The following is a 19,420-nucleotide window of genomic DNA, read 5'->3' as shown; positions in this document are numbered from 1 at the left end:
AATATTATAGTTTTCAAAATACCAGTATTTTATGCAAGCCATTTGGTGCCAGAAATATTTCCACATCTGTTCATTTTGCAGACATCTACCTCTCTTGCAGTTAGCTTCGCACATAGTACATTGTCCTCCTGTTTTAGTGTCTGATATGACAATGCGATATCAAGTTTATGATCATATACATGTACAAATTATTATCATTAGTTATTTATAGTATCATCAGATGCAGGAATTATAAATGCATGGCAGATGATCACATACGCCTGCATTTATTCTTGCATCGTTATGAAAACGTAGTATCGCATACTTAAAAATGTTTCGAGTTTTTCTGTTATACTCGTTCGTTTTCTGTGTTAATGGAAGTGAAAACGTCCAAATCGATCAGGTATTAAAGGATACTTTGGATTGCAAGTTTAAATCTAACAAAACCGTAGGTCTGACGGTGTCTGTTGTCAGATCTGATAAAGTTTTGTTCGTTGGAGGATATGGATTTAAGGATATAGAAAAGAAGACGCCTGTGACAGGGGATACACTTTTTCAAATAGCATCACTGTCAAAAGCTTTCGCAAGTGTTCTGCTTACAAAGCTTATAGAGGAGAAAACCAAGTAAGTTATTAAAGAATTTATTCAATATCAGAAAATAATTTTTATCTATAACGAAATAAAGGCAACAGTAGTACACCGGTATTCAAAAGTCACAAATCGATTGAGATAAACAAATCCGGGTTACAAACTAAAATCGAGGGAAACACATCAACTATTAGAGGAAAACAATGACCAGACCCTTATGGGTAGTAAATGTCGTCAAACAACACAAAGCGGCCTTGGATGTTAATCTTTATTACATTGATTGAGTAAACATCCTAGAAAGTTGGCAAGTCGAGGTAATTGTTTACCTTTCCTTTGTTTTTGAAGTTATATAACAGCTCGTATTTGTGTCAACTTTACACAATAGCACTGTAAAATTACCATCGGGAAGTTGTATTGATCTGAATGGCCGTTGATTTGACGGTACTATAGTTGATGATTATGTACATGTGTTTGGGTTAATATATCGTGTAACTCATATGTTCATTACGTCGTAACTACAACCCCTTCCCTTTTCATGAATGTGACCTACCGAATTAAACTTCTTACCGGGTTTGTAATAATAGGAGCAACACGACGGGTGCCACATGTGAAGCAGGATCTGCTTACCCTTCCGGAGCACCTAAGACCACCCATAGTTTTTGGTGTTGCTTAGTCTTTAGTTCTCTATGGAGTGTCTTGTGTACTGTTATTTGCCTGGTTGTCTTTTTCATTTTTATCCATGGCGATGTCAGTTTATTTTCGATCTATGAGTTTAACTGTCCCTCTGGTACCTTTCGTGAATCGTTTCATGTTATAACACATTTTATTATCAATTGTTTTTCGATCTGACTGTTCACCAAGCTTTCATTACATGTGATAACCACAAATGGCTTGTTAGAAAAAAATGTTTAGGGAGACATTACTATGAATATCAGACATTAACAAAAGGTTAGTATGAAACAGACACATTAATTTATTATATTCCTAGTACAGCATAAATTCCCCCCAGTGTAACGATCATTACAATAGATAATGATTGATTTTGAATGAATTTTGATTTTTTGTTTGTTTTTGAATCTGTTGTGTTCTGTTCATTGTAAGTCACTTGCTAGTACACAGTCAGTATAAACCAAAGACCTTAAAGAATCTGTGATGCTCATCTTAGTATATGTGCACCTTCAACAATGAACTCTAAGCAACAGTGTAGATAGCAATACAATTCATGAAAAAACACATCGCTGTTTTGTTGATTCTAACCTCATCAAAATGTGTCTTATTCAAGATCTTGTATTCTGATAATTTTTGCTATTCAAAGTGTCTGTCTGTCTTTTTAGTCTAAAAATCTAAAATCGTTATCTTCGAACAGCGGTATACTACTGTTGCCTTTATTGGCGAGCAATAATTCCAATAAGGATTCGACTGATGATTTCCGTCATTTTGGCTTATAACTTGTCTTGGTGAAATATTTTTTGCTGTGTCGATTGATAGATAGGGTCAACGGACGCATTTTAAAACTGAATACACACACAAATGATGATTGTAGCCAAGTTTGGTTGAATTTACCTCAGTAGTTTCAGACGAGAAACATTTTGTAAAAGGAATGACCGCAGCGAAGGACGACGGACGCCAAGTGATGGGAAATGTGGATTTTAAAAAGATTTCTGGTTTATTCAATAGGTGATCTAACCGTTGGAGCTTGTACTACACTTAATTTGTTTACAAATTGATTTTTTTTTCTTTTAAATAGCTATACATTGGATACAAGATTAAAGAAAATTCTACATGGAAAGAAGATTTTCTACGACAGTTTAAGATCTGACTACGTCACACTACGAGATTTACTTTCCCACAAAACAGGTATCCCGAAACACAATGAGATGAGATTTGACACTGATCTTACCCGGAAAAATCTATTAGCGTGAGTATAACAGTGAAATTAAGAAAAAATGACAGACAACAATATCACACTTTTAGAACATAGTACCAGAGATTTGAAAAGTATAATCATTGATTGTATGTGAGAATTATAACATTAAAGTAAGAACAAAAAGTTTAATGAAATTTTTTTTGATTGGTGTAAAAAATTATCAAACAAAATCACGCATAATATCAACTCTTTGCGTCTCTTACATCTACATACATTTGGTCTAATTGTCACTAACACTACATCTTCTTATTTCTATATATTTACAGTCGATTTAAATATCTGAAACCAGAGGGTATATTTAGAGGTAGTTACATGTATAACAATTTGATGTATGGAGTCGTTACCTACCTTGCTGAACTCATAGGCAATGATTCATGGGAGAATTTAGTAACCAAGCACATATTTGAACCTTTAGGGATGAATACATCAACATTTGCTACAACAGCAGACCCAGAAAAGATTTTGCTGGCCAAAGGATACGTGGAATATTACGGTGAACTCCATCCGGTGGAATATAACTTTACAAGGCAAGTACTCTAATTTATTCCTAAAATTTGAGTGACACCAACAAGGCAATAGTTATTTTTACTGAAAATTGTAGCTGCATCGTCGGATACAGAATTTGAAACAGGAAGAGAGCTGGGCACCTTTTAGTCTTAGTGAAAACAAAATATGTATAAACTGGGACTAGTATAATAGTCCCAGGTATAAATGATAAAATGCTATTGCGTCAACCATGTTTGTTTTCAACCCCAAAACGCACCATTGAATTGTGACTACTGTGATACGGTTAAACGTAGTCCTAAAATATATTAGAACATCCTAGGTTCATAACATTCAACGTTTGTGATCGAATATTTTTTTTTAACTATCACATTAATGGTAAAAATAAAATCCGTTAAAAAACGTTGATTTGAATGAGAAAAAAGGATATATATCAACTAGATGAAATACTAATATACATTTTTCAGGCAATATGGTGAAATATGTGGATCAGTGTGCATACTTACTACTGCCAATGATATGTCTAAGTGGACACGTTTCTTTCTAAATGGAGGAAAGCTTCAAGACGGTACCAGATTGATTTCAGAACAGGCCTTTATAGATATAACTACTCCGGTGAATACAATTTCCTATACTTACACACACAAATACTTCTCCAAGCCGGACATTCCACTCACGAATATTCAAAGTAACTACGCACTGGGTTGGAGAATCGGATATTATAGAGGCAAGTAATCAGAGAAAATGTGTTAACAGGCCAGAAAAATCATAAACAAATTATGTCTATTTCTTACCACTACACTTTCAAAAACCTAATTAATTACTGTGTTCATAACTTCAATACGAGAGTCAAATTAAAGATAACATGAACACAGTTTAAAAACTCAATATCTCTTTTCAATGTACCTGCTGCAAGGATCAGACCATTACTATTTTTTTTAGTTTTGTCCGTTCAATACCCGGTCGATATTTTTGGCATTCATTAATTTCGTCATTCTAGCAAAACAAACCTTGGTTGATTGATAGTTTAACATCTAGTGTCCAATATTAAATGCATATTCATGAGCATAAATGTTTATGAAATATGAATGTACCCTGTATTTATGAGGTTTGGCTAGCTACAAAACCAGTTTTAACAATCTAATGTTTTCTGCATTAGTCTACAGAACAAAATGCCTGTATCAAGTCGTTTGATGTATTTGAGCTTTTCATTTTTCCATTTGATGAGGGACTTTTCTTTTTTAATTTTCCTCCGAGTTTGTTATTTTACTTTTTGACACATTCAACAGTTTAATTCGTTCGATGTGTGCCCATGGATGTTGCAGAATAGTCGGATTTTCATTCAGCAACTTGATTTGATAATTAGCAAAACTTAATGAAACACTGAGCAGAGGCAAATTTGACACATTTAACATTTTTCAATATTAAAAAAGAGGCCTTGGTGACAGAGTTGTACAATTCGTTCATCTATCACTAGCCTATCACTACTGATGAGCTTGGATCGAACACCACACCTAACAGGGGATTTTGACTGTAATAATTTACCAATAGGATTACCAATTTTCCTACCAAAGGTCACAATTTACTATGCCCTCCACCAAATAAAATCTGGTGGCCATGACATAGCCAATAGTGCTGAAAGTGGGGTTAAACACAAACAATCAATCAAATACTCCTTAAATTATATTCCCATGACTGGGGCAATTTATACACACAAACAATCAATCAAATACTCCTTAAATTATATTCCCACGACTGGGGCAATTTATACACACAAACAATCAATCAAATACTCCTTAAATTATATTCCCATGACTGGGGTAATTTATACACACAAACAATCAATCAAATACTCCTTAAATTAAATTCCCATGACTGGGGCAATTTATACACACAAACAATCAATTAAATACTCCTTAAATTATATTCCCATGACTGGGGCAATTTATACACACAAACAATCAATCAAATACTCCTTAAATTATATTCCCATGACTGGGGCAATTTATACACACAAACAATCAATCAAATACTCCTTTAATTATATTCCCATGACTGGGGCAATTTATACACACAAACAATCAATCAAATACTCCTTAAATTATATTCCCATGACTGGGGCAATTTATACACACAAACAATCAATCAAATACTCCTTAAATTATATTCCCATGACTGGGGCAATTTATACACACAAACAATCAATCAAATACTCCTTAAATTAAATTCCCATGACTGGGGCAATTTATACACACAAACAATCAATCAAATACTCCTTAAATTATATTCCCATGACTGGGGCAATTTATACACACAAACAATCAATCAAATACTCCTTAAATTATATTCCCATGACTGGGGCAATTTATACACACAAACAATCAATCAAATACTCCTTAAATTATATTCCCATGACTGGGGCAATTTATACACACAAACAATCAATCAAATACTCCTTAAATTATATTCCCATGACTGGGGCAATTTATACACACAAACAATCAATCAAATACTCCTTAAATTAAATTCCCATGACTGGGGCAATTTACACACACAAACAATCAATCAAATACTCCTTAAATTAAATTCCCATGACTGGGGCAATTTACACACACAAACAATCAGTCAAATACTCCTTAAATTATATTCCCATGACTGGGGCAATTTATACACACAAACAATCAATCAAATACTCCTTAAATTAAATTCCCATGACTGGGGCAATTTACACACACAAACAATCAATCAAATACTCCTTAAATTATATTCCCATGACTGGGGCAATTTATACACACAAACAATCAATCAAATACTCCTTAAATTATACTCCCATGAGTGGGGCAATTTATACACACAAACAATCAATCAAATACTCCTTAAATTAAATTCCCATGACTGGGGCAATTTATACACACAAACAATCAATCAAATACTCCTTAAATTAAATTCCCATGACTGGGGCAATTTATACACAAAAACAATCAATCAAATACTTCTTAAATTATATTCCCATGACTGGGGCAATTTATACACACAAACAATCAATCAAATACTTCTTAAATTATATTCCCATGACTGGGGCAATTTATACACACAAACAATCAATCAAATACTCCTTAAATTATATTCCCATGACTGGGGTAATTTATACACACAAACAATCAATCAAATACTCCTTAAATTAAATTCCCATGACTGGGGCAATTTATACACACAAACAATCAATCAAATACTCCTTAAATTATATTCCCATGACTGGGGCAATTTATACACACAAACAACTGGTTTACTGTTTTGCCTTATATGTTGAAGACTTTATAGATAGATGGAAACCATTACAGCCGATTTCATTGAGTGTGTAGGAATAAACTCATCATAGATTCCAGGACTAAATTTTATATATACGCCAAACACGCTTTTTGTCTACAAAAGACTCATCAGTGACGCTCGAATCCAAAAAAGTTGTAAAGCCAAATAAAGTACGAAGTCCTAAAAGTGTTGCCAAATACAGCTAAGGTAATCTATGCCTGAGGTAGAAAAGCCTTAGTGTTTCTAAAAATTGAATATTTTGTAAACAGTTAATTTATAAATATAACAATATCAATGATAAGGTAGAATCCTTCATAAGTTTGCTTGTTAGCTGAAACGAGAAGTCATTATAAGGTAAAGTATACTACTCTCCTTTTGAAGTCCTACAGATAGATATATTGGTTATCTGTCGGACTAGTTTATCTAACCTAGTAATGACTTCACGGTTCAGCTAACAAGCAAGCTAACCAAGGATTCTACTGTTTCCTACACACTCAGTGCAATCAGCTGTAATAAAAACTGATCACAATACAAAACTTGTAGCCATTATGAAACATTTCACTACATTCTCATTTTTTCTTGTTTTAGGGTACAGAATGGTTGTTCATACTGGCTCAACATGGGGATATAGAGCAATGTTATCCTGGTATCCTGAAGCCGATATTGGCATTTTTGTAGCATTTACTGGAAATGATCCAAATTACTTGTACAGACTAACATTACATAATTATATATTTGATGTTTACACTGGTCATGTCCCATATCTAAATACATCAACCATATGTACCTATCCTGAACCATGGTTAAAATCCGACATACCACAAGTAAAACCTATCTACCCAAAAGACAGAAATATAACAAGAGGTCAGAAAGAATACATTGGGACGTATAAAAATAAAGCATATGGTAAAATTAGGATTGGCAAACACACAGAGAAGAATAAATTGAAATTGATATATGGTTATTTGACATTTGTGCTCTATCCTTCAGAAAATAAGGACGAGTTTTATGGTGATACTTCAGGAATAGCTACAAAATTGTTTGATGTTTCCAAATTCAAATTTAAATTCCACAATGATCAGGTGACCTTGAAAGCGACCAGCTTTCAGGAACAGCCTACCTTTATAAGGAAGGGACAATTAAACAATAGCGTTCACCCTATGTATACAACTTCTTTGAACCTTCCTGTTTTGATCCTATGTATCTATTTGACAATGTTTTGAAATCAGACAACTGCTTTTTGCTTGTGTAAAATGAAACTTTTGAGATGTTCAGCTGATCAAGAATAAAATAGGTATATCTATTTATAATGGCAACCAACAATCAATCAATCTATTTATAATGATCATGTAATTGTATTATAACACCATTTGACTGAAGGAAGTTTTGGCTAAAGGATTGTTAAAGTATACAATGTATTATTATTTTTTTTAATAAAAACATATGTATAAATTTGTGTGTGTTAACTTATAAAAAAAAGGATTTTCATTCAATGCATCCTCAGTCTATAGCTTGGTGAGAATAAACATTAGTCATACTGTTTCTCATTTGACACAAAGACTGGAATGTGGTCTGTAATGATGCTAACGTACTACCTAATTCTGTTAGCATGTTATCCTGAAAAGATAAAATGTCATTTATCATAACTAATTGTGCTTGAGAGAGAATTTTCTTATGCCAAAAAATGTAATAAAAATATATATCTCTTTTATTAATTGTATAAGTTTCATACTGTTCTATTATTTTCAAGGGTAAAATACCATGGCAATAGTGATTTTCCATAAAATATATGATTCTGGTATGAATAATTTATGCTACAATCATAGGCGGATTTAGGGGGGCGCCCGGCCCCCCCCCCCCTTTTTGGGAAAAAATTTGGTTGCTTAAATAGGGAATCACTGAATCGTGAACGGAGCGGGCCACCACCCCTTAGACAGTCAGTGGGTCCCCACTTATGAAAATTCCTGGATCCGCCACGGACAATTATTTCATTTTAACAATGAAATCCATACAATATTATGTCGTGGGCCTCAATCCTTTTTGTTGTCTGGGGGGACTATGGGATTGAAGTCACGCTTTTCGTTTTCCAAATTTTATTTTACTGCCATCTAACACAACACATGGGTGACAGACGACACTAACTGTTCGCCGCCGACAAGCATAAAAAAGGTATACAGTCCCGTAAAATACAATAAACAGGCTAAATTATGTCCTACATTTCCGGTAACCAGAAATACCAAATAGAGGTATATAACATCCCCCGCCCAAATATAAAATTTGAAAAATTTTGGTCTGGTCACTGGAAATGCAGACAGCAATATGACATAATACAATAATAATAATAATAAAAAACGTTTCAAATTTGTATACACCCTTTCTCACTCTGGCATTACTAACTCCGTACATGGACACAGTTTTGTTTGTACTTGCATATATACTATATCATATATAAGATGAATATAACTTTCATACAGTTGACTCAACTCTTAAGTTTGCTATATATTGGTTACAATTTGTGCTCTAATCACAGTGCTGCTAGCAGAGACCAGAAACTCTTAATATAAATATTTTAAATAACACAATCTAGTATAACACTATCACACACACACTTATAAAGTAGCCAGAAGTTTCATGAAAATAATTTTGATAGACATATATACATACACTCTCAGCCTCAATAAACAATGTTATAGAAAATATACAGGTTTTCACTCCAGCAGACACTAACACTCTGTACACCGTTATATATTCAACTGAGAAAAACTTTCGCAAGTATTTGAAAAACTTTTCAATTCTGTTGCATGTAACACATCTAGTTCAATTAATGCCTTTTCTAGCTTCATGATATATATACCTTTTGAATGAAACATTTGATAGAAATGCATATCTTTAAGAAAAATCAAAACAATCAATCGTAATATCATACGAAAATAACAGTAAATAAAAGTACATTAGTGCAATTCAATTAAAGCGATGCTATCATCACCAAAAACGTCACAAATCAAGAAGATTATGTCCTTCTGTATAGTCCATAGCTGAAAATCAGGGTATGACTGTAACTGCTCACATCTCGCGATCTAAGGTATGTAAGTTTAGCGATGCAATCATCACCAAAACAGCAGAACAAAAGTCCAACCATAGGTATTGCTTAAGGGCATCCGATACAGTTTCTCCATATAATGTCATTTTTATAATTTTGAAATATGTTGTAGGCCTTGGCGAGTTATAAAATAAAACACAAAATAAAACATAGGTCACCGTGCTTGTTTTCGAGAAAATTGAGGCTGAAAATTGGGGATTTGTGCAATTTTGTAAAAAAAATAGGCAATGTTATAAAATTTTTGGAGCAGATATTCTTCGTCGTATATTATTAAGATCGGGTTCAATCTGAAGCTGTGATAAATGGCAATAAAGAAAAAAATAAATCACTACACGAACAACTATAAAATCATTCAAGTCTTGCTTGACATTGCGGACCAGATGCTCAAAGTGGTATTTTTCTAAACCTAAAAAAATGGAAAAAAAACTGTTTCTGAAAATGTCATTTTTATCATTTTTCTACATAAACTGCATTTTGTCATGCTTTTTCCAAATCTCAAATAAAAAATATAGGTCACCGTGCTGGATTCCATGATAATCGCGATTTATCCTAAAAAATTGCGTCACCCCTTTGTAACCTCAACGTTAGCGCTAAAGTGCACGACGTCGCTGGCAGACAATTTCGACGTTTTCGCTTCAAATTACCGGCGACATTTTTCAGATGTATAAAAATTGCTTGTAAAGTACTATAGATCTATAAATTGGTAACATTGTTTTCGAAAGTAAAATCATGTGAATAACAAATACCTCTCTGTGTTTGTGGTCTAAGTGAGAAACATCTCAAGAAAAGTTATTACGGACTGTTGATAATTTTTACGGCTTTCAAAAGTTAAAGACTCGGCAATTTAGAACATGACATACAGGAAGGTACATTTACCGTACACACTCGTATATTATTTCATACTGTATGATGACCTTTATATGTTGTTCTTTGTTTTGTTTTGTTTGGTGGCTGCTGTTTCATTACACATACTCCTTAATATCCTTTAATTTACGTTTTTATCACTGAGAAAATCCGTTTTTGTTGATACGAATTTTAAAAAAGTTAGCGTCGATTGGACAGTAATCAAATTTGACGCGCATTGCAATTTGAATTAGAATTTACGCTAGGACGTAAAACATTTCGATTGCGAATTAAACTAATTCGAATTACGTGTGAACTCAGCATTCTCCTGCAAACGGAACTTCTTTTTTTTGTACATAAATTGCAGCACATAAATTATGCCGTTTTACCTTGTCATTTCGGGACCTTTTATAGCTGACTATGCGGTATGGGTTTTGCTCATTGTTGAAGACCGTACGGTGACCTATAGTTGTTAATTTCTGTGTCATGTTTGTTTCTTGTTGAGAGTTGTCTAATTGGCAATTATACCACATCTTCTGTTTTATGTGGTCAGAAAACAGAAGCAAAATCTTACAAAGGAGAATCTTCAATTTGCTAATGGATGCTTTTGTCCAGACAGAGAAACTATAATTTTGAAATTTTTGATTTGGCTAGAAAACGATTGAATTAATAGCGAGAGGAGTGAATATATTACGATTAGTTGCGATTAAAATCATTCTCTCATAGCGTAATTTTAATGGTAAATAACTATATATTTTTTTCACCACAGCGCGTACATAAAATACCGAATGTCCATTCCCCTGTCTGTCCTTCCGGACTTCTGGTTAATTAGATTTTTCAAGTGTACCATTCTTGCCAACTTTATATAAAACTGATATTGTATGGACACGTTCGAAAATCAGTGCATATCAACTATTCTTTAAAAGAGTTATGCCATTTGGAAATATTAATTGTATTGAAAATTGCATTGTATTTTCTGTCATTCCGTCATTTCTCTAATATATCTATAAAAAAAATAAAGGAAAAAATAAACAGCTACGCTTCGAGCGCATGATACGCCCTTCGTCTTATGAAAAAAAAAACAAAAAACAACATAATATATGTTTTTAAAATAACACGGGGGTTGTACGGGAAGTCATGCTAGATATATCCTGACTCATTCATTATTCTTGCTCAATAGGAAGTTTATATATCACAACATGTTTTATATGATCCCCAAATTGAAACTCAATAAAAATTCAAGAACTCAAAAATGAATTAAAGAATCATCACCAAAGTATACAGATCTTAAGAATAATTTAACTAAAAAGTATGTGAAGTTTTATGCAATAATTATAGATAGTTTCTGAGATAGGGCTCGACATGTGAACTCCCACCCCCTTTTTGTCATAAACTCAATAACTTTAAAATCAAATTCTGAATCATTCTCAAAAGTATATACAAATTCTTCAGAATTATGTAACCAAGAAGTGTGTAAAGTTTTGAGCAATAGTCATAAAACGTTTTCTAGATACAGCGCGACCTTTAAAAAAAAACTTCTTGTTACGAAGTCCTGTAACTCATAAAGTTAACCAAAAATGATACAGATCGTTTGACCATCATGACTGAAAAAAACAACCATGTTCAGTTTAATGATAATATGCTGTACCATATTTACGACGGACAGACGGACGCGGGCATTTTTATACCATTATGTCCCGTCAAAATTTTTACGGGTGTATAAACATATTGTTTGCTATTGCCTTTTGTTAGATAAACTACGTGCAACGTGGAGGAAATAGAAACTTCTTTTATTAAAGTTGTATCATTGTTTGTATAAGCGGTATACCATTATTTTTTTTACATAAATAAATTGAATAAATTGTTTAGAAAGAAAATTGACTTCTTCGTGTACATACATTTTCAGTATTAGTTTTAAAATATCATTGGTTTTCTGTGCTGTAATAAAAAATCGGATCCGGACCAAATCGTGGATGATGAATGAAAATAAAATTTTAATTGACATGCATGATATTAGTAACACCAAAAGGGTCAGTCGTCTTGAGATTGCTCACTATACGATATTTGTTGAAGATCTCAAAGAAACAGTAATGTGTTTTATTTCTTATTATGTTATTAGACTGTTATCCTGGTAGAATCAAATGCACTGACTAATATTAATGGCGTAGAAATTAGCACGCGGGAGAAACAGAAATTGGAGCATGGAAATTCCACATTACGTTTCTTATTACGGAAAATGACACGCATTACGTCCCGCAAAATGTGACGTTTTGCGGGAATTCAAACGCTTAACGTCGCGCCAAGAGTTAACTCCCTTGAAACTGTATCGGATGCCCTTAACGGAGTGTAAATAAATTGAGCGATGCAATCATCACCAAAAAAAAGGTCACAAATCAAGAAGATTATGTCCTTCTGCATAGTTCATATAAACTGTGTAAATCCCGCAATCGAATGTTATGTTAGTTTAGCGATGCAATCATCACCAAAACAACAATATACATATATATTTATCTTCCTCAAAAGTCCAACCATAGGTATTGCTTAACGAAGTGTAAATAAATTGAGCGATGCAATCATCACTTTAAAAAGGTCGCAACTAAATTTTGTAAGACATCCAATCAATGCTATTTTTAAACGAAGTGTATAATTTCAGTTAAGCGATGCAATCATCACTTTACAACGCACGCATTTTCTGTTTAGCGATGCAATCATCACCAAAACAAGGAATTAAACCGATTTCTGAAATTTCATCTACGGCACTCTGATTGTTTCATTGGAATAACTTTTCAATATATGACATATTTGACTTGAGCTAATCGTTTGGCGATGCAATCATCACCATGCGAAATTTTACTAAAAATATAACTACTGAATCAACGGCGGTGGTCTTGAAAGTAGCAAGGTTTGTGCTTTGGGTGGTAATTTTGATAAAGGGAGCCAAATTGCATTCTGTGCTGGTTCTCCTACTTTCTGAATCAAGTAAACGAAATTTGCACCGTCTTTTCGCTTGGCAAGAATACGTTTTACTTTCAATTGATTGTTTTCGCATGAATCCACTATTTTATCGGGGTCTATATAGTTATCATCACGGTACCGCACAGGCTTCTGAATATTCCTTCTTGGTCTATTTAAATTTGTAGTATCATGTTGAGAAACCACATCTGTATCCGGGGCGTCACTTTCTGTCGTAACATTTGTAGAAATAGACTTAGAATTCTCCGAGGTGTCCCTGTCAACGGAGCTAGAACTATTATCCGACTTACTGCTAGTATTTTCACTTTCGTCGGTTTGTTGGTTAAAATAAGGTGCTGGTAAGGGCACCCGTATATGTGCAAGCTTTAATCTATTGATGTGCACGGGACGGCGAAAATTTCTCTTTCCTGTTGGATCTCTTAAAATAACTAGATAAGCACTCGGAAGACATGTTACAGTAAACGGTCCATCATAAATATGCTGAAATTTCCTGCCTTGTCCAACGGGCTCTCTGGATAAATAAACATTGTCGCCTACGGTCAAATCTAGTTCATGTGCATTTTTATTTTTGGTTTCTACCATTTTCCGTTGAGCAACAAGGGTATTCAATTTTACATGCTCTCGAATAATGTTCAAACGGGCATTCAAATTCTCAACATAGGTTTTTACATCTTTCGGAATATCTTTAAAATCAACTATGTAAGAAGGCGATAACGGAAAATTTGGCCTTTTTCCGTAGACAATTTCAAAAGCAGAGTATTTTGATCCTGAATTTACACAACTATTGATTGAGAATACTATTCCAGGAAGCATTTCTTCCCATTGTTTATTGTCTAAAACATAAGGCGTTAAACGCTCCGCTAAGGTACGATGTGTACGTTCACAGCGACCCAAACAGTGATGCATCATACTAGGTGTAAATTCTTGCTCTACATTCAACATTTTGCAAACTTCCATTGTACATTTGGCAATAAATTCTGATCCTTGGTCTGAAATAACCGTGCTACACACACCAAAATTACAGAAAAAATTGAAAATTGCCTGAGAAACTGATATTGCATCGTTATTTCTTAATGGCACAGCAAACAAGAAATTACTGAAAGCATCAACTGCTGTAAAAACGTATGTATTGGCATTATTTGATGAAACAAGTGGTCCAAAAATGTCCATTTGCCATACTTGAAATGGTTCACTAGGAGTAGGATATGCTACTATTTTTGCTTTCGTTTTTAAATTGCTAACTTTACGTGACTGGCACTCATGACAAGATTGCACGTATTCACTGATTATTTTACCCATTCGCGCAAAATAATAACGCTCTCTAACAGAGTCTAAAGTATTCTGAATTCCACTATGTCCACCTAATGGGGAGTCATGAGTAATTTTTAAAATTTGCGAAATCAATTGCTTAGGAATAACAAGTTGAAATTCACTCATGTTCTTTGTCCTTTCTGATTTTGCCTTTCTACGGTGATATAACACATCGTCAACTAAAATGAAATCACACGACTCCAATAAAATACGGCGAGATTCTTTTTGTGAATCTGGCAAAACATCATCTTCTAAATATGCAATGATTTTCTTTAAATCGCTATCTTTCCGTTGTAACTTTTTGATGTTAGAGGTATTTGCACCAACTTGAAAATCGCGCAAAGTATTAGCAAGTTGTTCAACGTTCTGATTATTTCTGCCAAATTTCTTTTTGCGATTATGTACATAAGAGTCTGACTCGTCCGTATCGGCATCATATGGATCATTTAGCGAGTCATGCTCGTCAGTTTCTACACTGTATAAATCGATGTGCTTGTCAGCTACTATGTCTATAGCCTGTACAACAACGTCGGTATTATCATTCGATTCAAATAAATCAACAAATTTCACTCCACCGGGTAAACGTATTTCTCCTGTATTTTCTGTTACCAAGGGGAAAAACGGATCATCTTCTGCAGGGCTTTCGATCGGAATGTTTTGGGGATTTTCACATCTTGAGAGCGCATCAGCGACTTTCATTTGTTCTGCAGGCTTATATTGAATTTCAAATGTAAATTGCTGGAGAATGGCAAGCCAACGCTCATAAATAGCTCCTTTGAATTGCTTCATAAACAATGGTTGGAGTGCTTGGTGGTCGCACTCCACGATAAATTGTGTACCCCTTAAATAGTCCGCACAGTCAAGAATACTAGTGACCATTCCCAACAACTCTAATTTCGTAGGACCATACGACTGCTGCCATCGTGATAAAGACTTTGATCCGAAACGAATGATATTTGGTTTTTCCTTTGTTGGGTCCTTCTGATAAAGCATGTACCCTATTCCTTTTGATGAAGTATCCACAGCCAATATAAACGGTAAATCGAAACGGGGGAAACTGAGATTATCGGTATTTACAAGATGAGTTTTAAGATTTTGAAATGCTGTAGATTGTTCAATTTTCCATTCAAATTTTTGATTTTTCTTCAGAAGTTTAGTGAGTGGACTAATTATAGCACTGAAATTTGGTATAAACTTTTTAAACCAGTTAAATAATCCAATTGTGCGACGAAGTTGTTTTATATTCTGTGGTGCTGGAAAGTCGACAATAGCCTTCACTCGATCTTTTGGGGGTCTTATCCCATGTTTAGAAATCTCGTGTCCAAGAAAAATACACGTCTCACTTGCAAAATGGCATTTTTTCTGTCCAAGTTTTAGTCCTGCATCTCGAAATCGTTTAAAGATTTCTTTTATATCGTCTAAATGCTTTTCAAAGGTTTCAGAGCAGATCAATACGTCATCTAAATAGCACAAACAAGTTCTGAATTTTAGACCACGCAGTACCTTGTCCATTAGAAGCTGAAATGTGTTAGGTGCCGTCTTTAACCCCATTGGCAGCCTTAAAAACTTGTACGTTCCAAAACATGTGTTGAAAGCGGTATATCTTGAAGATTCGGCGGATATGCCCATCTGAAAAAATCCGGAAGATAAATCTATCGAAGTTATATAATTTGGTACTATTTCAGCAAAGGATTCCGTCAGTTCCTGTAAGTTTGGTATAACATATTTAAAATCTTCTGTTTGCGCGTTTAAATGTCTAAAATCACAAACAAACCTATAACTTTGAGTTGAAGTCTTACTATTCGACGCTTCATTTCGCTTTGTGACTAATACTATCGGACTTGTAATGGGTAGCTCCTCTTGTTCACTAACTGGCACAACTATTCCTTGTTCAAGCAAGTTATCCAGTTGCTCACGCAAAACCTCACGTTTGTAAGGGGGTAACCTGTACGGCTTATGATGTTTACCAACAGCATTCGGCTTCAGATGTATTTTATGCTCCACTAAATGAGTATATCCAAGGTTTGGATTTTCTTTCGTCACAAATAAATCAAGATTATCCAACAAACATTCAGCTAAATCTGATTTTTGATCGTGTGTTAAATGATCGGATAAATCAAAATCTGTCTTAATCTTGGTCAAAATTTCTTGCCTGTCGGGACTGTCTTTAATGTCACATTGCTGTTCGGAATTATCGGTCCGCAGTCCATTTTCATTAGCAACCAACTGAATATTCTGCACTTCGGGTATCTCGGGTTTTTCAGACATTGCAACATAAGTGTACTCATTCGATAATGTTGAAAATTCAGCAATATTTTTGCCTTTTGGAATCGTTATTTTCACATTACTAGCATTCAATAATTTAATCGGAACTTTGCGATTGACAGGAACGACAACTAAAGATTTGGCAACTAAAAACTTGTGGTTAACTGAAAATTTGCTGTTTACGCATATCCCTTGCAATCCGACTGTAACGTAATTTGGTAACTTCCCAAAAGTCAAGTATTCTGTATTCGGTTCAAGTTCTATCCTCTTAACTGTTTTAACTGGCACAGTCTTCTGATTACAACTAAAATCACTAAAATCTAAAACAATTTTATTTTCTCGTAAATATTCAGTACCGAGAATCAAAGGATGAGATGTTTTGGGAATGATATATGTTTCAATAATTTCATTTTTCTGATGAATTGTGGCTTGAAGTTTGGATATTCCGTTAATTCTGATTTTATCGTTGTTGGCTAATCGAATTTCCGATTCACTTAGTTGTTCAAAATAAAGTTTATGACGATCGGATATCGAATCATACAAAGATTTAGAAATGACATTGATAGAGCTCCCTGTATCAACTAATGCAGCTATTCTTAGATCACCAAATAAAACAGTTATGTACAAAAATTTATCTTTAGTTGAATTTTTATCAAAATCGGCACCAATAGACGAAGTTAACCCGGACGATTGTGCCCCACACCCGGGTTGGTTCTGTTTCCCTGTGCATAAAACTCCAGTTTGGTACAAGATTGAGCAATGTGGCCATTCTGATTACACAGTTGGCATTGATCAGACGGTTGAAATTGACCATACCCGTTCCAGTTACAAACTCTTTAAAAATGACCGAGACCTTTGCATCTCCTACATTCAGCTGAGTCAAAACGAGACGTATTTGCATTATTCGTGCTTGTATTTTCAGGTCTTTGTGGTTCTTTGTGGGGTACTTCCCTGACTGCCATACTAGTTATCAGACCGCTTAACTGTCCGATTTGATCCCTAATGTCATGAACATCAGAACGTGATGGTTCACTCTGAACATGCTCCTTGCGTTTACCCTGAACTAAGTCGGTAAGAATAGCAACCTGATTTTTTAAATCACGGATAACCTCGCTCTGGTTGGAATCAGTACTGTTTGATTTTCCTGGCAACTGCCGAGGTGCATGTTTATTTTCATGTTTAAGAGCATTTATAGAGTCTCCGTGTTGTCTATACCCACAGGCTTCCGCCATTTTTGCAGAAGTTAAGGCATGGTGTGCATCGACTGGTTGACCAGCACGTACAAAAAACGACATTTTTTCGGGCAACCCACTTATAAATTTTGCTACTAACTCGTGGTCATGCTTTCTTAATATTTGAGCTTTTTCCGACAGCTGACTGAAATAATCTTCTAACGACTGACCCGGAGATAATACCATGTTTTGGAAAATTTCACTTTCCATTATAACTGTTGCGCTTTGCCAACTAAAATTTATATATTTTTCCTTGAACAAAACACAAATTGTTATCCACGAACTTTTAGACTCGTCACTCAAAGAATTGTACCAAGTTAACGCAGGCCCCTTTAGATGTAAATGAAATGCTGCAATGCGTCTTTTGTCTGTTTCTGGCAATTCATGGAGAAGTGCGTAAGATTCAAATTCACTGAAAAATCCTTTCGCATTATCTTGGGGGTATCCTGAAAATTCACGACACCTGACTAATTTGCTCATTATTGAAGTAGTCTGAATCTTAATAGGTAGATCAACCGATTCTGTGGGGATTTCTGTTACATTTAACGGTTGTGGGGTAGATGTAATTGGACTTGCCTCGGCTAATAACACATTTATTTCTGGTTCAAAATTTGCAGTGTTGTCTGGAGAATTAACATCACCTACATTTTGTAAATCAAACTCTGTTAGTCCTACAATTTCGTTATCCTCAAGGAATCCGTCACTTAATAATGATCTAGAAGATAAACTTTGTATGTTACTGTCCGTTTCTGAATCGCTTTGATATTCGTTGTATTCTATAGAAGGCTCGGAATTTTCATCTGACATAATCACCATTTACCGGTACAAAACTTTGTGTTCATGTTAATAGAATGGATACAATAGGCACTACTTGAAACTCATTGGCGATACAAATATCACCAAACAAGTATTAATTGGAACATCGAAAATATTATATGTCTACACACGTATTCAAAACTGTTTACTGCACATTTATTTAATTTGGAATGCAATATTATAATACTGGCGATACTATTATCACCCTGTCTATGCATGCATCATTTTTCCTTCCTAAATAAACGAAAACGGATAATATCGGATTGCTGAGTTGTTGAGACATGCACTGGCGATACTTTATCACCAAATAATTATGAGATACTAATCAAAATATGTAGCTGACTTGTCGCTGACAAAATTGTCCACTTCCACGTGTTCGCAAAAATAATGTTCACCAAAAATTATATCACAAATAAAAGCAATATTTACGCTAATAAGAGCCTTTTAAGTCCTCCACCATGTCGTGGGCCTCAATCCTTTTTGTTGTCTGGGGGGACTATGGGATTGAAGTCACGCTTTTCGTTTTCCAAATTTTATTTTACTGCCATCTAACACAACACATGGGTGACAGAC

The 19,420-nt window shown here is 34.4% G+C and overlaps 1 protein-coding gene and 2 long non-coding RNA genes across 3 annotated transcripts in view; 2 read left to right on the top strand and 1 right to left on the bottom strand.

The window, feature by feature from the left end:
• The first annotated feature begins 236 nt into the window (after positions 1–236).
• On the top strand, positions 237–3,019 carry LOC143045690 (uncharacterized). Its single transcript, XR_012968992.1, has 3 exons — positions 237–603; positions 2,315–2,485; positions 2,761–3,019. It is a non-coding gene; the product is annotated as an uncharacterized LOC143045690 (long non-coding RNA).
• A 450-nt stretch (positions 3,020–3,469) lies between these two features.
• LOC143045689 (uncharacterized) lies at positions 3,470–7,759 on the top strand. Its single transcript, XR_012968991.1, has 2 exons — positions 3,470–3,725; positions 6,896–7,759. It is a non-coding gene; the product is annotated as an uncharacterized LOC143045689 (long non-coding RNA).
• The window catches only part of LOC143045688 (uncharacterized), a 26,247-nt gene continuing 14,545 nt past the window's right edge, over positions 7,719–19,420 (bottom strand). The window contains exon 6 of the mRNA XM_076218378.1: positions 7,719–7,924. Coding sequence (XP_076074493.1) covers positions 7,808–7,924 — 117 coding nt within the window. The 3' untranslated portion in view covers positions 7,719–7,807. The remainder of the gene's footprint in view (positions 7,925–19,420) is intronic.

Source organism: Mytilus galloprovincialis, chromosome 9 (genome assembly GCF_965363235.1).
Source record: "Mytilus galloprovincialis chromosome 9, xbMytGall1.hap1.1, whole genome shotgun sequence".
NCBI classification, from domain to species: domain Eukaryota; kingdom Metazoa; phylum Mollusca; class Bivalvia; order Mytilida; family Mytilidae; genus Mytilus; species Mytilus galloprovincialis.
This window is presented reverse-complemented; position numbering and strand designations above follow the sequence as displayed.